Raw genomic sequence first — 24,718 nt, 5'->3', positions numbered from 1 at the left:
AGTGCAATCCCAAACCTGGAGAGTGCGGGACGTGAACAGAACCTGACACCATCTAGCGATGCAGCCTGGCTAAGAACCTACAGAGAAAACCAGGAAAGCTATTCCAGAGTAGCATCATTAACCTTTGCCCATGACAACGTTTTTCTCATTACCAGCCGATTCCCCCAGACTTGCGCTTACAGGGAGGGGTTGGGCCATCAAAGCTCACTGGATGCGTTAGTTCTTTAAGAGCAGAGTTGGCCTCGAAGGTTGTTGCATATTGCTCTCACAGAGCTCTGAAATGCAGACACAAATGGCAGCAGGTGAGCTGTTTGAGAAGCCTTCAGGACGTGCTCATTTTAGACTCTTGGGAGGTCAAAGCAGCCCCAGATCATGGGCCTTTATTGCCATTTCTGCCTTGACCTGGGACATGTCACGTAACATGATGCCTCAGTTTCCCCATCAGCAATAATTACAGCTCATCACAATTGCTAGTTGTGAGGCTAGTTGAACTGTGGAAGAAGGCAACGCTGAGGCACCACTCAGTGCCAACTATATTAGAGTCCTGGTATGGCTGGGAAAGAAAACTCACACATTCCCCTCAGACAGTTTTATTAAAGTTCTCAGACATCGGGGGAGATACTATACACTTTAAATAAATCAACAACTCAATCTGTTCCCGAGGCAGCTGTGTAAAAAGTGTTTGTGCTCATCTTGCCAGAGAAGGGAACTCTTTCCTCCTGAAAGGCTTCTGTGTTTGAGGCCATGTGAAGGGTTTTCAGCACATTGCATTATTCGGCTGGCTAGGCTACAGCGTAAGCTAATCCACTGAAAACTCAAGAGTGTGCAAAGGCATGTCAAAGCAGCCATGCCTGTGTAGAGCAGTGGTCTGGTGAGATGTGGAAGAAGTTGTATTCCAGGCTGTAAACAGTTGTTATCCAAGAGCCCTAATCCATGATACGAACAAGGGGTCACTCAGAATTAAGAGTACTTAAAATCCAGGCAGTAGTCAGAGCACCTAGCCCGGCTATGACACTCCCATCCTGTAGAGATCAGCCACTGAAATTTAGCAACTGCTTATGGGTAATTTATGGCCAGTAGTTGCAGCTCCACGGGCTGGGATCAGGGAACAGCAACCTCAAGCAGCAAAGGGTATCAGCATCGGTGTGTGGAAAGGATTCTTCCCTGCACCCCTCCTGTAAATATAACTCACTTGCCCTATCGTGTGATACTTTCTCTTTGCTTTCCTCTGACACATCATAGTCTCGGCCCTGCTAGAGGCACGACACCCCGCTCAATGGACTGAAGATCCGACATGGTAGGGTAAATCTTACGTTCCTGTTCATTTGCTGATACCTCGCCTTCCCTCCTGCACACCCAGTATTTGGGGGATACAATAGTGCAGAGAGGAGACTCAGAAACATACTCTGAACATGCAGTCAACTCAGCTTTGCGCCAGTCTTCCGCAGCATAATTAAGTGAGATCCTGACATATTGGCAGGTGTGCGACGCCTCTCCCCAGCTGCCACAGGGCTGCAGCCGGGCCTCCGGCAGATAACAGTAGAATGGCTAAGGAAAAATTTCTGATGTGCAAAACGGGTTCCTGCCTCCTTCCAGCAAGTAACCTGGCTGTCTGGGGTGTCTGCTTCCTGGGATTTTTTTTAGCAACATTGAAGGGCTGCCAGTTTATGATTCAGCAGCCACCGTCTCTGTCCAGCAACAGTAGCAGGTGCTTGGATCGCTCAGCTAGGAATATCTATGCACTGTGCTGGATCGCTGCGGGTCTGATCTGCTAGGTTTCCAACCCATGCAGGCCCCAGAGTTGGTTTCTCCAGTCCCTGCCCCTATAGCAAAAGCCATCCATCTTCCACCCACCAGGCCCAGCAAACCCTTCAAAATGATCCACACAGAAGGCGTCCCCAACCTAAAACATGCTGCAAAATTAACCGCTTTAAAAACATGTAAAACCTCCCTCTTTCCCCAGTACGAAAAGCACCTAGTAGGGTTACTGTGCTGTGTGCTCCTAGGACTGCTGAAAAACCAGGCTGGGATTCTTGAGAAAACCACAGAAGACTCCCGTGGCACTACAGGCCTACCACTCCCAGTGTGCTTTGTAATTCAAGCAGGTGCCCATGTACGCAGAGGCAGCAGCTTCCAGCTCCAGCTTCTCAATAGGTTTAATGCGGAGTCTATGGATACGTCTCATATTCAAACCAGTCCCCTTCCCTCCCCACTCGCACAAATGAGAACCTGACACAAAAGGCTTCCTCCACACACACTTGTCTCTTTTCTCCTTCAGTTGCTCGACTGCCCAGCCGCTCGACTACAGCACCTTGCAGCACCCCTCCCAGCCCAAACGGTGCAGCTTCATTCTCGGGTCAGCTTCCCCATGCCAGGGAAGGGCTGCACAATACCCTTTGCGAGCTTTGAGTGGGGGCAGTAAGGCGCGAGGCTGGTAACATTCGGCCAGGCTCCAGCAGGGAAAAAGAGAGATGAATTCCACAGTGGCACCTAGGGAGGCAAAAAGAAAGAGAAAGCTCATTAATACCTAGGTCACTCATCTACCATGGCTCCGGTCCAGCAGCTGAGAACACGTCCCTCCCATTCATAGGGAGCACGTTGGGGGCTAATGAACCCTCACGGGACACAACTGGCTCCGCTCGCTCACTTGTCTGGAGACTCTCAGAAGGCTTTGTATTGTCAGCCCTTATAACACCTGCTTCACTGCACACACCGATGGGGCCACTGATGTAATGACAAGCCTGCTGTTGAAGGAACTGGGGAAGGGAAATGTACCCGTGTCCACACCCTGACCACTGCAATAATCTCTGTACAGTGTATGCCTTGTGCAGCGTCATCTGAAACTCATCATTTGCTTGTCCTGCTAAAATGTGTAGGGTAACAGTGTCTGTGCAGTGACAAGACTCCACTGCACGGTGCGGGTCACCCATGCCACACTGAGGACGGCAGATGGGCCTGTCTCAGACAAACGTGTGCTCAGCTAAAATAGCATGTAAGCAATAAAGAGAGTAATCGTGCAGCAAGGGAAACAAAGAAGGCGCAACTAGGTTAGGAAAAAAACAGCAGGGAACATCCTTCCATAGAGACACTGTCTTCTGAGTCTCAGCTGGAAATATTTTTCAAGGGGGCGTTGATACTATAAAAATCACCCTGAGAAACCCCTCCCTCTCTCCTGTCCATCACAGTCATAGTGCCAGAAGTGTCACTAAAGAAACATGCAACGCACTGTAAGAGAAAGGGATGCCAACCTAAGAAGTTTGGTCAGCAAACCTGACGAAATCATATGGTGAGAAATTGCCCAAATCTGAGATACTTAAGTTAGGTACCAGTTGTGTTTTAACTTGATTTTCTTATAACCATTTTTCCATGCCTCATTAATTATTAACTACAAAGAGATTTTAGACAAGTAACAATCTCATTTTATTGTTTTATCAAATCCAGCATGACTAAATTGAAGTGTTTGGGACCCTCCATTCGGGATGGCAAGTTATCGTTGTTTTAATAGAAATAATATCCACACGTAACGTATATACATGTGTATTGGCCAAGAAAGGGCTGGGCAATGCAGGCAGAGCTGTCCCATCCACTGGGCAGTCCTGGGCAGTCCCTCTCGCCCCCCCCCCCCCCAAGTCCTGCCCTTTGGGAAGTTCTGCAGGGCCCACAGCAACCCGGGGGACCTGGCACTGGCAGCAGGGATTGGGCCTGTCCCCTCATGCACTGGTGACAGCATGAAACAGAGCAACCTGTCCCCTCCAGCCTACTCTGCTCCTCCAGCCCTGCTTGGGGGAAGAGGTGGAACTGCCCTTGGCACTCACTGGTGGTAGGAAGTGGAGCAACATGGCTGGGAGCCGGCGGAGCAGGCTGGGTCTGGGTTGCTCTGCTTCCCGCTGTCAGCAATGAGTGCACGGGCAGGACCGACCCCTGTTGCTAGCACCATCCTGTCCCCCTTCCCCAGGCTAATCTCCCGAGCTGCGTTGGTCAGGCGAGGGTGCTTGAGGAAAGGGTTGGCGCAGGGGTGGAGGCTGGAGGAAGGGGTGGAGTGGAGGAGCAAGAGTGGAGCAGGGATGGGAAGGGGCTGGCGTGCAGGACATACATTGCTGGGGGACTCTAAAGCTGGGAGTGTGCCGGGGTCACACTGTGGTCTAAGCAGGGCTGGTGAATGTGAAGTTGTGGCTGGCGGGCTGCAGAACAGACTCTGCGGGGAGGACGGCCCACAACATTTTTGCACCCAAGCTGCGGAACTCAAATGATGTCCCCATGCCCCCTTTTCTCCTGCCTGCCTGTTATGGCTCTTTTGCCCACCTTCCTCCAGCACAGCACTCCGCCATCTCTGTGCATTTAGAGCAGCGAGAATACAGCTGCACCAGCAGCAGACACAATTTTCTACACTCTGCAGCCTAGTGCCCCCCCTCCCTCCACAGTCTGGCACATGAGGCAGCCACCTCAGTTCGCCTCATGGTTAGGGTTGCCAGGTGTCCGGTATTGACCCGGACAGTCCGGTATTTTTGCCTCCTGGCTGGTAAAAAAATTCAGAAAATACTGGACACCTAAAATGTCCGGTATTTTCTGGGTTTTTCCCTGCCAGGAGGTGAAAATACTGGACACCTGGCAACCCTATGACACACTCAGCAACCGGGCCCAGCCCCCAGCCCCTCCCCCCATGGCCCTGGACTCCCTGCTTACCTGGTTCTGCAGGGGAGCTCCCTTCTGGCTCGACTAAGAAAACAAGATAGTCGCCAGCAAAAAACCTAAAGAGCCGAGCAAGGGGAAGCAATGCCTTCCCTGGGTCTTAGTGCTCAACCGCTTCTCTTCCTATCCCTATTCTGACTCTGCACGCAATTAAAGGGGCCATACTGTTTTAATGCTGTTTTATGTTATTTATTTACACTAGAGTCCCTATCATCCGATCTAAACGGGTCAGATTACCGAATGTCAGATGATACAGACTCTACTGTAGAGAGCAATGGAACAGATGATGCCGCTCCTGCCGGGGACGAAGTCCCCGCAGAGCAGCATCAGTTGTTCCATTGCTCTCTAGAAGCAGCTGCTGCTGCTCCTGCCTGCATGCTTCCAGGCGGCAGCAGCTGTTCCCTTGCTCGCTAGGAGAAGCTGCTGCTGCTGCCGCTCTTGCCTGGAACCAGCTTCTCCTAAGAAGCAAGGGAACAGCTGATGGGGCAGCAAGTGGGCTGTGTTCTCAGCCCGCGGCCCATGCTGTATCCGACCCTGAAGCTCCCGGGGACAAAGTCCCTGGGAGCTGCAGGGTTGGATAAAATGGAGCATCGGATTTCTGGGTGTCGGTTAATCCAGACTCTACTGTATTTATTTATTTTTTGCTTAATAACTCTTTTTCCCCGCAACAACTTTGGTCTCTCCCCCCCAAACACACTTTTCCCCCCCACTCAACAGAATTTTTTCCCTGGTGGTTTTTTTTTGGGGGGGGGGAGGGAGAGAGAGGTCGGTATTTTTGTTGAAACCATCTGGCAACCCTACTCATGGGAAGGCCAGCCCTGCGGGGAGTGACTTGCATTCTCAGGGGTGACTGGTGAGGAAGGGCACCGGGAGCACCGGTCACATGATTTCCCCCCACGTGACTCCTCCCCACACCACTCCTAGCCTGGGGGAGGCCTTGGACAACCCCATCTCCAGCCCAGGCCCCACCCCTGCTCCACCTGCTCCCCACCTCTTTTCCACCCTTACTTCACTCTCTCCCCGGCCTCTTCCCACCCTTGCTCTATCCCCACCCCGCTGCTTCCCCCCAGCTCCTTCCCAGTGTTGCCCCTTGAGGAACTAATTGGTGCCAGCAGCAGAGGTGGGACGATGGGACCCTCTCACACTCACTGGCAGTGAGTGAAGCGCAGTGATGTGGCTACAGCCCATGACATGCCCCCAGCTGCTGGCCACGCCACTCCACTCCACTTCCCACTGGAGATTGTGTGTGTGTGGGGGGCAGTCCTACTGCTCCCCCAAGTGATGCTGGGAGCCTGGGGAGCGGAGCCATGTTGCTCTGCTTCACCCCACTGCTGCTGGTGACTGAGGGGTACCATGACCCCTGTGCAGGCACCAGACCTCCCTGCCAGCGTCCTAGGCTGCCCAGAGGCCTGCTCCTTGCCCCTCCGGCCCACGGCATTTGGGGGGGGGGGTCACATGCGTCACACCTGTGCATTTGAGTTTGGTTGTGAGTCGTTCTGGCTGGAGGCTACAGTAGCAAAGCCAATTCGACAGTGGAGGTGGCACAGCTACTCATTCGGCTGGATTCTGCCTTGGAAGTAGCGGCTCTGTGTTCCCAAAAGACTTCAAGTTCAGCTCGCAGCTAGGGTTGCCAGATGGTCTCCCAAAAAATATCAGACACCCAGGATTTTTTGGTCAAGCAAAAAAAACAAAAGGCGCTGGGAGCCTGTGATTCTGAGGTACTCTGAGGCTCGGGGCCACGAACGCCGCTGGGAGCCTGTGATTGCGCAGAAGCCTGGGCACTTTCTGGGGAGAGGGGAAATAATTCCCTACCCAGCTCTTGAAATACCAACCACACAATTTCCAAGGGGCTCATACATAGAGCCTGAGGCCAGCTCTCAGGTTCTGCACAGAATGAACAGACCAGGTTTTTGACTACCCAGGCTTAGGAAAAGCTTGATTTTCGTATACCTGGCTCTGCAGGCCAACCACTCCCTTCTGACTCTGCCAGATAAACAGGCTTCAGAGACAAACATCTGCTTGTAAAGCAGCAGCAAGCTGCAGCTACTGCTTATCCTGCCTTTGCAATTCAGTGAATGCAAATGAGTTTCCCCACGAGTCACTGGCAAATCTTTCTGTGCCTTCGTTAACTTTAGTTCAAGCTGCTGAACTGGTCTAAAGATACATTAAGGCCTTGTCCAGAGAGAGCGTTGGATAAATATTTTAGGTATGGTCCAGTTTTTCCAAATTGACCATATGTAGCTAAACTACTTTTATTAAGTTCATTTAGGGTATGTCTACACTACCCCGCTAGTTCGAACTAGCGGGGTAATGTAGGCATACCGCAATTGCAAATGAAGCCCGGGATTTGAATTTAGAGGCTCAAATAGTTCAAATAGGTCAGTCTAGAATATCCAGCATGCAAACACTGTCCATGGATAAAGAACTACAACCCACCTCATTATAAAGTGAAACAGTATATGCTGGTTCACTGCCCCCAGCAGAGAGAGAGCAGAAGGGATGAACAGTACCTTATATTTTAATAAATCCTATAATTTAAGATAGAATTCAATTGTCTAGGGAAGGAATTATTAAAGAGATGAATCTCATTATGAGTGAGATTCATTACATTTTAGCATAGATTTTGAACTGGTACTTAGATACCACCAGGAGGGTGCCTCCAAAAAGACAGAGAAGATTGGAGAGACTCCTGTTCTTACACATTCTCTCCTTTCGGCGTTACCTGTCGATAACGGTGCAGAGCTATCCTGGTTTGTGGTTGCTTTTGTTTAATGTTGGCGGCTCAGCTTGATCTCTGTTCCCAGTCTAGCCCACTGTCCTAAGCAGTTAACCCAGCTACTGATTTGCATTTATACTGCCTTATTAGTGGAAGTTTTTGGAGTTTGCATTTGTCTCTTTGCATTGATTCTGCTAGTCATGATAGGATTCCTGTAGAAGTGCCAAAAATTGGCTAAGCCATTTTTATGTTGCCTTATTTGATGTGTTTAATATGAAAGTTTCCATAAGCGTAGGAAGAGGCGGAGAGGGGAAGAGGAAAGGTGAGAGTTTTGTCTGAGAAGAAGTAAAGTACTTGATTAAATCTTATTGAAGAAAGACCAAACAGGATGGGGGCAGCTCCCATGTCTACATAGCCCTTCTCCCCATGGCACTGACAAAAGCCTATTATTTCATGGGTCACTGACACAGGAGGCACACAAATCAGCTGTAGGGCTGTGCAGTGGGAGAGATTAGGCTTTTGCTTTTAAAGCTGCTAATCATGGTTGATCCCTGGAATTACTTCATGTGCTCAGCACTGAATTAATGTCACACTGTATTCTTGGAGGGGGCAGGGAGATGCTCGTTGAAAGGCGAGCTAATGCAAACCACCCCGGGCTTAAACATGGCCATATCGGAGGCCAGCCCTTCTGCAGGAAACAAATGGTTTCATTTGTTGTTGCTGGGTTTTAAATTAATGTGGGGTTGGAGCTTCTTTGGATCAGGCTTTTTTGAGTAGCTTTTCAAAGGTATAAACAGCCATTAAGTACTCAAGTCCCACTGAAAATCATAGTTAGGCCCCTAACTTCCATTTTTGCCTTTGAAAAGCTCCCATTCGTGTGTCAGCACATTCCAGCTCCTGTTTTGACATGTGCTTAAAAAGCCTGGTGCTCATGCTTTAAAAACCCATGCAAGAGCTATGGGTTTGATGCAGGGCTGGTGTGATTATTTGCAGCACCTACTTCAAATAAATGGAGCAGGAGTGGAGCCTATTTATGTATAGCTCTATATTTTACACTGAAGTACACACATTACAGATTTCATTATTACTTCTACAAAAAAAATATGTACATAGGCATTTTTAATATAATTTGAACTTTTAATCATTATTATTTCAATATGCAATAAAATAAATTGTCTAAATCTCTAGTACATGAGACTAGATCTGGAGTGGCGCCCATGTGCGGGTGAACTAACTGCTCATGCCCCCACGCTGGCAGTGGTTTGATGTCTGGGCTTGGTTTTACTCCCCTAAATCAACTGTGTTTGACAGTGGAGGAAGCACATTGCGCGCCCAGAGGATCACTAACAACTACCCATCTAGATGAACAAGGCAAGGTACTCATGCACTTCTTGCTACAGAGAGGTGACAGAGCCAAAACGCCCCAGAAATTCAAAAGGATTATGTCTGTGAGTGTTAGGGTTATGGTTTCAAAAAAATACTGGACACACCTGATCTCAGATGGGGGAGGGGAGATTGTCTGGGAGGGGAGTGGGGCTGGCCGGGAGGGGGGTAGGGAGAGTGGGGCTAGCCAGGGAGGAACCAGCCGGTGGGGAGCGAGGCTGGCCTGGGAGCATGCAGATCCTGAGGTGCTTCCCGTCCCACGCATGGTCCCAGCGGGATGCATGGGCGCATCTGGCCCTGGGGATTCCATCCGTGCCCCCCTCCTCTCTACTATGTAGTTGCATACTACATGGCGGATAGACACACTCACGCAGTGTGAGCGTGTCTACGAGCCAGGCAGTATGGAACTACATACTGATACTCATCATAATAATAAAACTTACTTAATTAGAAAATACCGGACATTTATATGTCTGGTATTTTCTTAATTTGTTCCTGGACAGAAAGCTCAAATTTCGGACTGTCCGGTTCAAAACCGGACACCTGGCCACCCTAGTGGGTGTCTGGTTCTCCCCACTATGGAAAATCAGAAAGTGACTCTGAACACAGCTCTCAGGAGAGAATGGGTCAGATGATCCAGCCTGCCCTGCCCATGCAGAGCAAAGGGAATGAGACGCAGCTGGAGGTCCCTTGCACTTCCCAGTGAGCCAGCAAAGCCAGCCCCTCACCCCCTACAGCCACACCCTGCTCCCTGCAGTGTAGAAAGCATTAGGGAGACTCAGAATTCAGAGGAGGTGCAAAAGAAGGAGGCTGAATTCTGGCTACCCCTGCTTAGGGGCCACAGGCAGCTGGCTTATTTTACAGCAACCCCCACTCTCCACCCCAACTGTCCTAAACTACATTGGGGCAGGGGGCAACAAAGAATCCCCAATTCTGGAAGCTGCAACTGACTCCTCTGACAGCCTCCCTCTACACTCTCAGCGGGAGTATGGAGCAATGCATGTAATCTCCTGGAGAGAGCCTCTCCAGATTTTTAATCAGCATTCTAGATCCAATTATGTTGAGATCCACTCCCAGAGCATCTTTCCCAACTTTTATTGAGGGCCCAGTACAGATCAGGGCAAGCTGTGCATCTGATGCATGGCGAGGGACACATGCAGGGCAAACCTGCTCCAGGATGGGCTTTACTCTCAACTCTCAGTGCTTTTAGTTAAGGAGCTGCCAGAAACCCAGGACAAATTAGTTTAAAAAAATGGGATAGAAAAAGATAAAATACATCAGGGAAAAGACACTATCTGGTGAGCACGCCTGCACTTTTGAATGTCTTATTTCTTTTGGTGACTAATAATCCATCAGACGTCACAAAGCCAAAAACATTTAATTCTCTACATTAACTTTACAAATCATTCATCTTGACTAGTATGGCCAAGCTAGTCAATTTCAATTTCCTAGTTTTCATGGATTAGTTTGAGATTGCGGACAATTGGGGAATGTTTAAACCATAAAATGTTTTGTCTAGAAAGTTTTAAATTTAACTTTTAAAAAAAATCACAAAGAACACGGTCCTCTTTAGCGGTTCTGGGATATGCAGGGTATAAATTCGCATCCCTTGCAGAGATCCAGGGAACTTTAAATGTGAGCAAAATAGAATTCAGTAGTCAAAGCATCAGACTCCACCCCTGAGAATCTCCAGCCCTATTCTCCCTTGAATAGCTGGCGTGCAGGTTTATTGTTCACCAGCTCACCGAGAAAATTAATTTTCAGCTCTAGGATGGGTCGAGAGGGGAGGCCCCATTGCCCCGAGCTCAAAATGATGGAGTCTTCATACTCTTTGCTGCAATATTTAATAGCCGAGTGGAAGTTAATTAGATTACTGAGCCACCACAACAGATGCTAGGCAACCCATGAAGAGGAGTGGGGAGGGGAGGCGAGGGTATTTGGAAAGCCATTATCATTCAGTGCAGGGAATACACAGTACAATCCCATGTTAACCCCTCACATCCTTGCTGTGCCCTACAAACAGTGCAGCCATGTCAAAGCCAGACCCATCTCAAAATCCTACAGCAGCCCAGTGTTCTGGATGCTTTTTCTATCATGCACCAAATGTCTGTGAAAAGCAGGAAGCAGGCAAGTTCGGAAAAATGTACAGGAAAGTGCCAGCAGCTCCTCCTTTGATGCCACCTGCACAGGCAGAGAAAGTTGAAGGAAAAACATTGGAAGGCTGCTGTAATACTATCCTGTTGCATTTTCTTCCTGACACATCTGTGACACTTGGGAGCAGGGAGGCAAGAAGGCATTACAGACTTGGGCATCATTCTTTCCTCCAGATGTAAAATGGACTTTAAAATAAAAGGTGGCTTTCAGTGCATCCACCTCCTTGGGCTGAAAATCCTATAGTGGAAGCTTGCCAATCTCCCACCCGCCCCAGGGGATGCTGCCCAGTTCTTTCGTGTGGCTCTTAGCAAGCTTCCAGCCTCATGTGCAAGGTCGCATGCATCCCAGTGGTAGAGGAATCTGTGTGTTCAGTTGCAGAGGTAGTGCTAGATTTCGTGCAAAGTCAATGTTATTCCCCAGGGAGAGGTGTCTAGACCAATACGTGGTTCATCACATGCACTGGGAGGGATTTGACCTTCCACCAGTCAGCCGCCTCCTCGCACAGATTGAGCAAATGTTGATATCCACAGGGTAGGTGATTTTAAGGTTAAATAATTGGCCAAATTTTGCAGCTGACACATTAGCCAAATGGCCCACTGCAGATGAGTGGGTGGGAGCCAGATGCCAGGTTTCCTGGCCAAGTTTCCACTGCTCCTCATTTCTAACAGTGCTTTCCCTGTTACTCTGACCATCTGGGGAAAAACAGCCTCAGAATTTAGGTACTGGGAGCTGAATTAGGGATGCAGTAGTGGACACATTTAAACGATTAACCAATGAGCCAGTTAACCTTCATGGTTACACGCAAGATCCCACCCTGCCACAGTGCTGCCTCTGAATCTGTATTAGAGACAGCAGAGTGGGGGGAGAGGCGGGGAACAGGGAGGAGCCGATGCTCGCAGGGAGCGGGTGTTTAAGCAGGATGCCCGCGAGCAACTCTCCCCCCACGTGTAAATGTGCAACCATTGAAAATGTCAGCAGTGACACATTTACCAAAAAACCCACATTTTCATTTATGTTGAGTATCCATCTCCTGTCCCCAGCCCATTCATCCCTGCACCCACACAGAAGCCCAGCAAATGGATTTTTCCTTGGGTTATTACATCCCTTTCCCTCCCACTCAGGTTTCACACAGGCATCAGGTGGCTTTTGACTTGACAGGGAACAATTTGGGTGTCAAAGTTACATCTGGCCTCTGGAAATGTGTCATGGCATCTGTGCTTCTCCTCTCCGCCCATTGAGCGATACACACAACAGAATTCTTTTACCTTCACTGACATTTCATGCCCTCCCTCCCAGCATGCCAAAGGATACGTTACTTTAATACCTATCAGCATCAAATAATTACCCAGATGTCCAGCACGGGGCATAGACTATGCTTTTCTTCAGTGTGATCTATACCTTTCAGTGTCTACCATGGTGGTTCCCAACCTTTCTATGTCCAAGGTCAGTCTCTGAATTTAGGGGCAGTCCAAGATCTGTCCTGCCCTTTCCCCAAGGCTTTGCCCCTTCCCCAAAGCCCCACCCTGCTCACTACATCCCCTCATCTCCATTGTGCTCTCTCCGCCCACCCTCACTCACTGTCACCAGGCTAGGATGGGAGGCTGGTATTCAGGAGAGGGAGTGGAATATGGGAGGGGATATGGGTGCTGGCTTGGGGGAGAGTCAGGGCTGGGGTAGGAGACTGTAGTGCATGAGGGGGTATGGGTACTGGCTCTCGGAGGGACTCAGGGCTGGGGCAAGAGGTTGGTGTTCAGGAAGAGATATGGAGTGCTGGGGTAAGGAATGCTGTTCAGGAGGGGGCATGGGATGCTGGCTATGGGAGGGGGCTAGGCGTTAATGTGCAGTCTCTCGCCAGGCAGTACTTACCGCTGGCAGCTTCCAATCAGTAGTGCAGGAAGGCTGAGGAAAGCTTCCTGCCTGTCCCAGCCCCACATCACTCACAAAAGAGGTCAATGCACCTCTCGGGGCGGCGGAGGACAAGGGGAACACATGACATGGCTTCGCGCTGCCCCTCTCTGCTGGCACCGCCCCCTCAGTGCCCATTGGCCAGAGTTTCCTTTTCCTGGCCAATCAGAGCTGCGAGGGAGGTAGTGCTTGCTGGCAGGAGTTGCGACCAGAGATTCCTGCCCCCCCCCTCTCTGCACACACACTCTCTGCCCCCCCTGCTGTGCTGGCTGCTCCTGGGAATGGCCAGTGGCATGGGGCTGGGGCAAGCCCCTCACAGTCAATTGGGGTCCTCAGGGTCGATCAGTTGATTGTAATCCACCCATTGGTGACATCTAGTCCACCAGAAGGTGTTGAATTCAAGCACTATTAGAGTCATAATTGGAACGTATTCTCTGTCTCGCTCTGGGACACAAGTGGGTGGATTGCACACCCAGCCTCCAACAGACTGAAGGGGCCACCTTGAAATAATTATGGTATAAAAGCTGAGAGTATCAATATACAACAGCCGGGGCCTGCTTAGCCTTCTATCTGGTTACACTTCTGTTTCGAATGTAAAGGCAGGGAAATGATGTTCCCAGGGGCAAGTCTAGATCCACCGGTCTTCACATGGAGCATGGATGCAGATTTTAGGTGGTTGAGGTGATGGATTAGGTTAAAAATACATAAAATCTTACCTGGTTAAATGCCTGAAATCTGGGCCCAAGCCAGTGCTGCTCACGCTGGCAAGTGCTTCCATGTGCTGACGAAAGCTGTGGGAATGAGTGAGTACGGCACTGTGGTAATACAGTTCCACGTGTCTGATGTAGGGTCATAACAATCCAGTGTTTTACACCTCTGCGTCCCAAAGTACCCCCCCACCACATAAAGCTTATTCCCCGAGGCCAACGCGTGACATGACATGCGCTTGGCAGTCATGTCTCCAATACGTGTCCACTGGTCCGTTTCACAGTCGAAGCGGTAGGCGGACGCAGCTGTGAATTCAGTGTCCCCGCCCATGATGAAAATCTGGCTGCCGAGAACAGCGGCAGCTGTGTAGCGCCAAGGTTGGGGGCATTCCGCTTTGATCGCCCACCGGTTTACGACAGGATCGTAACACTGGACCTTGGACACCATGTCCCGGTGGATGCTGGTCCCGCCAAAGACAAAAAGCTTCAGCCTAGCGCTTACTACTGCAGCGTTGCTGACTCCATCTCTTAGAGGGGCCACCATGGTCCATTTGTTGGAAGCAGGGTCGTACTTTTCTACTTGCTTCAAGGAAACAGAGGGAGATGCTGGAAAGACACCAGCCACCGCAGTGTGCCCACCGACTACATAGAGGCAGTTCTCCAGTTCAGCAGAGCCATGCCCAAAACGAGCTATCAGCATGGGGGCAGCTTTGGACCATTCCTCGTGAACAGTGTCATACACCCAGACGTCTTTGGAGACCCCATTCTCCGAGCCCCTCCCCCCAGTGACATACACTTTGCAGCCAATGGCACAGGCACTAAATTCTTTCCTGGGGCTTGGCAGATCTGCTTTGGGGATGATCTCTTTTGCCTTTTGATCGACCTGGTAGATCTTATCACACATGAAGGTCTGCCCGCCCAGGATCAGCAAGGTGTGCCCAGCTTTGCGGGGCCTGGCACAAGGGCTGGTGACCACCCCATCATTCTGGAGGATCTTCTTCTTGCAGTGCATGGCCTCATCCATGATGAGCTTGTTCCTCTCATCTGCCATGATCAGGTCCTCACACGCCATGGCTTCTTTGAGGCACTCAGAAGGTAATAAGGCCAAACGCACATTTCGCAGCAACTCAGGGAGATGTGACTTCCGCTTATCCAAGTCATACTTCACCCACTGAACGATAGCTCTGAAGACTTTCTCTTCATCCTCTATCTCCAGCTCATCACTGGAGATCAGGTCCAGCAGAGTGTCCTTGGAGAGATTGTTGAAGTCCTCGCTCTTGTGCACTGTTTCAAAGTTGACCAGGCACATCCTCCAGGACAGCTCGTAGAGTCTCCGGCACTGATGAACGTCCGAGAGAAGCATCATGCCCAGGCAATTGGAAGGGTAGAGGTTCTTTTCAAGGAACTCAGCTGCTGCATCTCGGACATCATGGAACTGCAGCATGTCCCCAGCCTCCAGCAGGGATTCTGCATTCTCCTCATTGATGATGATCTGGGAGGAGTACGCAAAGTCCAGCAGCAGCTCCAAGACCTCTGGGTGGAGGCTGTCATGGAAATTCACCTCATCATCAAGGCTCTCCCGCAGGCCGTTGCTGAACATGGCCTCGAAATATCTGCTGGAGGCGGCCAGCACAGCCCGATGGCATGGGAAGGATCTGTTCCCAGCCCAGAGGGTGACGTCGGTGAACATACAGCACTTCCGGAAGGTGTTGAGATGGGACAGGACACAATCTGGGTGGGAGGTTTTGTGGAAAAGCAAGATATTCATCGAGCCGGTGCTCGTTCGGGATTTACGGTTCTCGTGGACGCTGACCGACATGATGACAGAGGTATGGTTTGCTGAGGAGTGAACAGAAAATAAACTAATTAGTGGTGCTAATAGATGAGATAAATGGACAGCACTAGCTAAAAACCAGCAGTAGACCTTGGGTATCTGCTGTGTTAAATTCCCTCTCCCTACTGATACCAGGTTTGAGGTGTGTTGGCAGATTAAACACCCACTGGTGTCCCAGTGTAACCCATGCACTTAATAGGGAGTGATCTCTTTAAGAGACCCCTGTGAGGGAGGTAGGAGTGAGTTGAGTGTTACTGGGCTGATTCAGCCCTCCACTCAGAAGCTTCTGGAGTTGGGGGTGGTAGTTTGGGGTCAGACTGCATGAGCAAGCAGGCAGAGCAGATGCTTTTTTTTTTAAGGCCTATGTGAGCTGGAAGAAGCTAAGCCAGGAGCAGAGAACTGGCTGCTGTTCCTCACTCTGCAGTACTTTGCCGCAGGTAGGGATGTTGTTAACCCTCTATGAGGGATCACTGGCAATGCTACTTAGAGCTAGGAGATCCTGGGAGGGGAAAGAACTTGTGTGTGAATTGTCTGCTTTAAATGTTGTTTTGATTTTAGTCCTATTTCACTTCCTCTGTCTGTGGGATTCTTCAGCTCCTCTGTAAGGGTATGTCTACACTACAGCGCTAATTCGAACTAGTTAATTCGAACTAAGCTAATTCAAACTAGTGCATCCAGACTTAAAAACTAGTTTGAATTAGCGTTTTGCTAATTCGAACTAGCATGTCCACACTGAGTGGACCCTGAACCGAGGTTAAAGATGGCTGGAAGCAGTGCCGGCAGGGCATAAGAGTAGGACTTAGAGCGTGGAGCTGCTGTCTCAGGCTAGCCGAGGGCTGTGCTTAAAGGGACCCGACTCCCACCCCGGACAGACAGTTCTCAGGGGTTCCCCGCTTGCAAAGCAGTCCTGGCTTGGAGTGCTCTGAGTGCCCACACTCGGCACATCACAGCACTCAGCCATCAGCCCGGCTGCACTTGCCGCAGGCTGCCATCCGGAGGGGGGGGGGGGGTCAATCAAGGGGCTTCAGGAGAGCTTCCACCCCGAGGAGCCCGCAGAGCCAGCCCAGTCCTCCCCATCGGGGGCTCGTACCCCATTCCTCCCTCACCCCCTTCCACTTACCCCTCCCTAGCCCCTTTCCTGATGTACAAAATAAAGGACATATGTGTTCAAAAATAGAAACTCTCTTTATTGAACAAAACTCAGGGAGACTGGGAAAAGGAGGTGGGAGAGGGTGGAGAGGGGAGGGCAACTAAAATGATCAGGGGTTTGGAACAGGTCCCATATGAAGAGAGGCTAAAGAGACTGGGACTTTTCAGCTTAGAAAAGAGGAGACCGAGGGGGATATGATAGAGGTCTATAAAAGCACTAGTGATGTGGAGAGGGTGCATAAAGAAAAGTTCTTCATTAGTTCCCATAATAGAAGGACTAGAGGACACATAGGCTACGTCTACACTGGCCCCTTTTCCGGAAGGGGCATGTTAATTTCAGCCATCGTAGTAGGGAAATGCGCGGGGGATTTAAATATCCCCCGCGGCATTTAAATAAAAATGTCCGCCGCTTTTTTCCGGCTTTTAGAAAAGCCGGAAAAGAGCGTCTACACTGGCCCCGATCCTCCGGAAAAAGCGCCCTTCCTACTTCAAAGTAGGAATAAGATCCTCCGGAAAAGGGCGCTTTTTCCGGAGGATCGGGGCCAGTGTAGACGCTCTTTTCCGGCTTTTCTAAAAGCCGGAAAAAAGCGGCGGACATTTTTATTTAAATGCCGCGGGGGATATTTAAATCCCCCGCGCATTTCCCTACTACGATGGCTGAAATTAACATGCCCCTTCCGGAAAAGGGGCCAGTGTAGACAAGCCCCAAATGAAATGAATGGGTAGCAGGCTTCAAACTAATAACATAAAGTTCTTCTTCACAAAGCAAATAGTCAACCTGTGGAACTCCTTGCTGCAGGAGGCTATGAAGGCTAGAACTAGAACAGAGTTTAAAGAGAAGTGAGATAAAGTCATGGAGGTTGGGTCCATGGAGTGGTATTAGCCAGGGGGTAGAAATGGTGTCCCTGGCCTCTGTTTGTGGAAGGCTGGAGATGGATGGCACGAGAGAAATGGCTTGGTCATTGTTTCGGTCCATCCCCTCCAGGGTCCCTAGTGTTGGCTACTGTCGGCAGACAGGCTATTGGGCTAGATGGACCTTTGGTCTGACCCAGTACGGCCATTCTAAGCTCAGGGCTCAGGGTCGGGGGTCTCACTGGACCACCTTGATTTTCATGCACACCTGCTCCTAGGTGGCCAGGCTGGCAGCTATCCTGTCCTAGATGGCCACTTTCCTGTGCCTAGTGCAGAGGTCGTGGATGAGGTCCATGATGTCCGCACTAGACCAGGTGGGCGCCCGCCTCTTGTGGACCTGTGCAGGCTCCCGGGAGCCGCCAGCCTGGTCCCGGGAAGAGGCGGAGGGCTGGGTGGCAGCGGGTGGCTGGCTCGAGCCGTGCCAGGTGCAGGGTCTGTTGGCTGGGTGCTGGCAGGCTTGCACCTGGCACGGGCACCATAGCCAGACTGTGCCCCTTTAATGGCTCCAGGGCCGGGTGGGGGGGCAGAAGAGTTTCCCTGGTGGTGCCCAGAGTGGCCACCAGGGAAAGCTGGGGAGGGCTAGCCTCCCACTAGTTCGAATTAAGTGGCTACACAGCCCTTAATTCGAACTACTTAATTCGAACTAGGCGTTAGTCCTCGTGGAATGAGGTTTACCTAGTTCGAATGAAGCGCTCCTCTAGTTCTAATTAAGTTCGAACTAGCGGTTTTCCTGTGTAGCGCCTATCAAAGTTAATTCGAACTAACGTCTGTTAGTTCGAATTAACTTTGTAGTGTAGACATACCCTAAATGTAGCAATGGGGAAAGAGTCATTTCTAGTTTGTTATTTTCAGTTTTTGTATTTTCTTGTAACAGGGTTTCTTTAAGTCTGTTCACTTGTGAGCTAACTGACTAGTTAATCAATGAGCTGGCTGCTTAGCAGTGACCATAGCAGAGGAAGAGGATCCCTACAAGCAAGTGGAGAGAGAATTCAGACTCAACATATGGTGCAGATTTGATATCAGAGGCACAAACAGAGACTACTTTTGGTGAACTAAATCTACGCTTTTGGGACCTCTCAGTCTTTTCTTACTGTGTTTGTGTGGACTGAACTGTTCAAATTTCACTTTTAGTTTTCTCTTTACTTATGTTTACTGTACTATAGATACTATTTGTGGGTTATAAAATAGCTGTGTTCTGTTGTAAGAATTAGATTATTTGTTTCTTCATAAGATTTTATACAATTTAATTACAATCATTTATTTATTTCTTTTGGAACTTGAAGCTAGGCAGGCTGACACTGGACAATCCTTGCTGAAATTCCTTACAGACTGAACTTCTGTGTCTTCAGTACTGCTGTGGGAGTGGGGTTTTTTTTTTTTAAGACACTAGAGAAGGGCAATGAAGCCCACCACACCCAAGCTTACACCACACTAGGTACTTCCCGGTTCTGCCAGTGCTCCTTAGTCCTTACCTAGAGCATCCCCTGGGTGTGTCTAGACTACAAGGTTTTTTCAAAAAAGTGGCCTTTTTTCAAAAAAACTTCCTCTGCGTCTAGACTGCTGCCGTTTCCTTTCAAAAGTAAATCGAAAGAATGTGGCAGTTTTTTCGGCCATGGAAAACCTTGTTTTACGAGGAAGAACGCCTTTTTTTGGAAAGTGCTCTTTCGAAAAAGCGCTATGTAATTCAAACTGTGCTTTTTCGGAAGAGAACATCCAGACTGCCTGGGTGCTCTCTTTCAAAAATGTGGCTCGCTTTTTCGAAAGTACTGGTTGTAGTCAAGACGCTCTTTTTCGAAAGAGGCTTTTTCAAAAGTATCTTTAGAAAAAGCCTCTTTCAAAAGATGCTTGCAGTCTAGACGTAGCCAGGCACAGAGCACCTTGTAACTTACTGCTTGTTCTTCTAATAGTCAATGTAGACACAAATTTCTGCATTTAGCTTCTTCAACAAACAAGCAAAATGAAGCAACCAAAGCCCCAAACTAAATGGCAAATTTTCTCAACAGCCCCTGAAGGGTAAACACAGAAACTATCCAATGTTTATTTTTCCTAGCTAAAGAGAACAGTCTATTTAGGGTAAAGGGCTCTTGCGTGATCTTGGCTCAGTTCATGTCATTTTGGCTTCTGGTGGGGAGATTATTACAGGTTTAGGAAAGGCAATTGCAACTGTATTTATTTATGGGGTATCTAGCTATTAGAGGGAACTAAAGATTTCAACAGACTTTGCAAAAAACCTTCTAATTCTAGTTTTCTGGCTGATGAATCCCTTTCACATTAAAAGGTAGGCATCAGGCAATATAACAAAGCTCAGTGTAGATATTCCTGCTTGGGCTGAGAACTGGGCTCTGAGACCTGGTCAGGGGAATGGGTCTCAGAGCCTAGACTCCAGTCTATGAAAATATCTACACTACTCTTTTTAGCCCCATGCATACCCAAGTCAGTTGATCTATATTTGAAGACTTGCTGCCGCTGTCAGTGGTTGTTGAGGGAGAGAAATTAAACTTAGATGATGGAAGTTAATAAGTTGCTAGGCCTAAACTATCCAAGGCTGCATTTTCAGTCAGTTTACATTTTTCCACCTGCATCCTATGCACAGCCACAAATATGCAAGTGATCTCAGTTTTCATGTGCAAATCCAGTAATTGTTGGCCTGATTGATTGATTTGTATTTTGTAAACATACAAAAGACAGTGGCTAAGACTAGAAAATTGAGTCCATAATTTACAAAGTTTATGCAAACAGCACGTCCATCAGTGCTGCTAGAAAATAACATGTTTAAGAGAGAAACTGCAAGCCAATTGTCAGTTGCAAATACAAGGAGAACTAAAGGCACTTTGGAAAAGAGATTTAGAAAGAGACACACAGACAAGACTGCAACCACAGAGATGCAGCTTCATTCTGACAAACCACACATCCCTGTATCTCATTGGGCAACCAGCTCTTAAGGTCAACACCCCAATGCTGTCCTGATGTCATTCTGTTACAAACATCCTGTTTCAGCACCCACACACTGTCTGTTACAAAGGGCTTGTAACACACAGAAAGAGATGAAGCTGTCTTACCAGAAAGCGAAGCATTGTTTCATTTCATTTTGCAGAAAACCCAAAACAAAACAAAAAAAAACCAACCCAAACCAAACCAAACTTCCACATTTCATTTTGCAAAAAGGAAAACACATACACACAGAACTAGAGTCTGGGTTTGGGAAACAGTCAAAACATGCTAGATAGAGAGATGGGGCCAAGCTGCAAAGGTCAGATTCAGATCTGGATTCAAACTGCTCCAAAGTTCATGGATATTTGCTCTTTAAATGCAGGCTGCAGCTGAGAATGGCTTTCTGACAGTAGGTTAGGGCTGTAAAGACTGCACATGGTGCAAATGGATTGCTCTTCTTCAGTTAGACTTTGCTAGGAGTGAAAACAGAAATAAGCCAGGCAAGTGTTAGGATTTTGGGAAGTAGTGTTTAACTATGATCTCCCCCACCCTAATACCAGACCTGCTCTTCCCTCTTCTATCTCTTCCTCCTGAAAAACCTCTCCCTATAATTAATTATTATTCTGGGGGGTTTTTTTAGCAGGGGACACGGCATCAACAAAAACCATCCTAAGTCAGGCTCCAAAATCATGAGATTCTTTAACAATTCCTGAAACTTAAAAAATTGTTTTAAAATAATGATTGAGGGAGGGAGGCTTTTTATTTGCCTTCTGTTTTATAAGCCTCGTGCATGCACTCTGCTCACATGTCCAAGCTTTTCCCTATCATCACAAGGATTAAAACCTTAGCTTTCATGGGGGGCAAGGGAGAAAAAAGTAATTCTCATGCCACCCTCTCAATCCCAGCAGGTGGGACATTTTAAAAAAAGGCACTATAAATAGGGTTGCCAGATGGTTTCAACAAAAATACTTGGACACACTTGACATTACATCATAATCTACATTACATCTTATTCAGAAAATACCGGACATTTATATGTTCTCAATTTTTTCCCCCGAACAGATAGCTCAAATACTGGACCGTTCGGTTCAAAACCGGACACCTAACTAAGTATTGCAATAGTTGGAAAAACACTGAATTAACAAAAATCCCCTGATCATCATGAAGCCAGCAGGACCCTATGCTCACAAATCAGCTAGGTCAGGGAATGGTCTCAACACTACTAATGGAACTCACAGTTTCTAGATAGCTGCTATGTTCGGAGGCACCCAACTCAGGCAGATGGTTAAATCAACAGGCCCTGGACGACAACTGGGTAGTGCACTCATGCTTTGCAAGCTTCACAAGAGGGAGAGGCATAGCACACAGAGTGATTTACAGGGCAGGAGTCAAGCAAGGAATTCTGAATAATCAACCTCTTAGAGACTCAGAGGCCAATGACAGGTTAGAAGCCCCACAGGACACAGAGCTGAGACGGTGACCTCCCAGAAATCTGAAGGAGTCCAACCCTGCTATGTTTCACAGAGCCCTGCTGCAGAGAAGCCACACATGGGCTGAACCACAAGCTGATCATAGCAAACGTAAGTAGATTCTAATCAACAGGAATAATAATGAGTTGCATGTTTTCTGACTCTCTCTGCTTCCTTTACAGCCTTTCTGTGGGGCAGACGTATATGGGCCATGTCATAGGTGGTGGGTGTAACAGGTCAGGGGTGGCTGAGCCTCCCCTGGTGTAGCTGCTGTGACCTGCTGCTGGACACCAGAGCTGCGGTAGCCCTGCCTGCACTCTGTCTTTCCCCACCCTTTGTCCGCCCCTCACGCACAGCTCACCCTGCTTTCTGCCTCTCGTCCACCTAACCCCGTCCCCCTCCAGAGGGCCCCACTGCTCGCTGGGTCCCTCCTCTTCTCCACCCCCGTGGAGAGTGAGGAAAGATGTGGGGAGCAGCTGGCTGGTGGGATTTTGCGGGGGTGCAGCAGGCTGAAGGCAGGGGAGTCTCACAGGGAGGAGGCAGAGGAGGGACACAGCAAGCAGCGGGGTCTCACAGCGGAGGAACGCAGTAAGGTTTCACAGGGTGGAGAGGTGAGGAGGGATACAGCGAGCAGGAGGGTCTCAGAGGAGGAAGGGTGTGAGGGAACAGGAAGGGGGGGCAGGGCTTGGGGCAGAGCAGAGGCAGTGTGTGGGCAGGGCTGTGGGTGGAAGAGGCAGGGCAGGGAGCTAGCCTCCATTAATAGAAACTTAGGCTTTGGGGAAGTCTCTCTAGCCTTCCCAGGCCCAATAGTATAGCATAAATAATGGAGAGTCACTGTGGCTGAGTGATCTTTGACCCATCTCATGCTGCTAGTGATTATATTTATTCAACTACTTGACATTTTAAGATTCCTAGCAAACATCCCCAGGGTGCCAGGCTGCGACTGCAACACTCATTTCAGTTGTGATCCGAGGCAATTTTCAATGCAGGGCTCCAGAATTGGGCAACAAATTCCACGATTCAGTGGTTGAAGCTGAACTGCGAGGGGAAATGTTTCTAGCATCATCGGGATGCTTATTCTACACCAAAGCTCAGGGCTAGTACAAATTTCTAAGGACTGATGTAGATTCTGGTGTCACAATTTTATAGCACCACTTTCAGGGGCTGGAACTAGTGTGTTTGAAGAGATTTCATTAGTATAGGATTTATAGTTTGGTTCAAATTCTCTCAGCACCCACAAAATACAAATTGTTCCAGCACCCTGACCAAACTGAGTAATACAAATGAAACATTTATGAGTCTGTTAAAAGCTATTGATTCCGGCTCCCATTCCTCTGATCTCAGAAAATACCCTCCCAGTCTACGGCTTCCTTTGAAGACAAGACCTGAACAGTAAGTGAATGGATTAATTTTCTGGGGATAATCAAACCTAATGTTAAACAGTACACACAAATAGCCATAGAAATAAACAGAAGAGTCCAGGAAGGGAGAAAAACAGGATTAGCTTTTTGTGAGCTTGGAGGAGGAAAAAGCACCACTCAGAAGAGGTAGCTCGTTTATAAATTAGTAACACCCACAGAATTAGTGCAGAACTAGTGATGGGCATCCTACATCCCTCAGAAGCATCAAACTGCCATACACTGGGATTTTAAAAAAGCCTGTGGCCTGGTGCAGCTTTTATATTGTATGTAGAAGTTTTTAGGAGGCAAGTGTTACTGTGGGGGCTACTTACATGTCCTCCTTTTAAATGGGAAAGCACCTAAGATTGCCTCCTACTATGGCTGGATAAGAGTAGAAATGTGGTAGATTCTCCTTGCTCTTGGGCTGGGTGTAACTCAGACTACCACAAATTGTGGCACAATGGACAATTGTGGCACAATGGACAACTCCTGCTTTCCCAGGACATTCCCTAGCACCCCAGTAGCGTGGGATAGCTGCACGGGCACATCACAGGAACAGAAATCAGAGACAAAGGCAATTTTCTCGATTAGTTGCTTCCCAAATTCTGAAGTCCTACAAAACTTTCAAAATCTGTAAGGCTATGTCTAGACAGCAGGTTTCTTTTGGAAGAAGCTTTTCTGCAAGAGATCTTCCAAAAAAACTTTTTCTGAAATAGCACGTCTACACTACCAAAGCACATCAGAAAAGCAATCTGCTTTTTTCAAAATATAGCGTCCATTCAGTGTGAACTCTATCTCGCATTTCAGCTGTAATTACTATGGACAGAGCAGCCACCAGGGCCACCTGTGCGTTTTCCTCTTTCCTCTTATTTCAAAAGAAATCCCTCTTTCCCCGTCCACTATACACCTTTTTCTGAAAGAACTCTTTTGGAAAAAGGCTTCTTTCTTGTAGAAAAAGGTTTATCAATGCTGGAAAAACCCCTCTGTTCTTTCAATTTTCTTTCGAAAGAACACAGTTGCAGTGTGGATATAATTAAGTTTTTTTGAAAAACTCTGTAGTGTAGCTGTAGCCTAAGTGAGGTGACCCCCTCTGCTGCTTACTCAAAACATGCCCAGAGCTAGTCCCCAGGACGGATTCAGCAAAGCACTTACGCATGTGCTTATCTTCGAGTACATGTTTAAATGCATTACTGAATTGAGTTAAATGTAAGCATATGCTTACATCCTTAAGAGCTTTGCTAATGTAGAAACTTAGAGCAGCATTTGGTCCTAAATTATGACAGAACATTTAAATGGCTTTCCTGATGATCCTATAGAGTTACTAAAATAATGTGGGGCAATCCAGATTAGGAATATTTTGCACACAGAACTATCCCTATATACCTTTTCTAGTTACTACCCACTATGCAGAACACAAAAGGTTTATTTAAGAGCACACAAAAGTCCTCAAGGTAGGACAGAGACAGTCT

General features: G+C 48.4%; 1 protein-coding gene across 6 annotated transcripts in view; it reads right to left on the bottom strand.

The window, feature by feature from the left end:
• Positions 1–1,594: 1,594 nt before the first annotated feature.
• KLHL25 (kelch like family member 25) overlaps positions 1,595–24,718 on the bottom strand; it is a 101,314-nt gene continuing 78,190 nt past the window's right edge. For 5 of the 6 annotated variants that reach the window (XM_075897040.2, XM_075897041.2, XM_025181718.3 and 2 more), the window contains 2 exons: positions 13,564–15,393; positions 1,595–2,490 (listed from right to left, as the gene is read on the bottom strand). In XM_075897040.2, coding sequence (XP_075753155.2) covers positions 13,604–15,373 — 1,770 coding nt within the window. In that variant the 5' untranslated portion in view covers positions 15,374–15,393 and the 3' untranslated portion in view covers positions 1,595–2,490; positions 13,564–13,603. Of the gene's footprint in view, positions 2,491–13,563; positions 15,394–20,508; positions 20,653–24,718 lie in introns of those variants that run through there. The other variant, XM_075897042.2, reaches the window with a different exon arrangement.

The sequence above is a fragment of the Pelodiscus sinensis genome, chromosome 14 (assembly GCF_052426305.1).
Source record: "Pelodiscus sinensis isolate ZL-2025 chromosome 14, ASM5242630v1, whole genome shotgun sequence".
NCBI lineage: Eukaryota > Metazoa > Chordata > Testudines > Trionychidae > Pelodiscus > Pelodiscus sinensis.
Note: the sequence above shows the minus strand (reverse complement) of the source record. Positions and strands in the feature narration are given on the sequence as shown.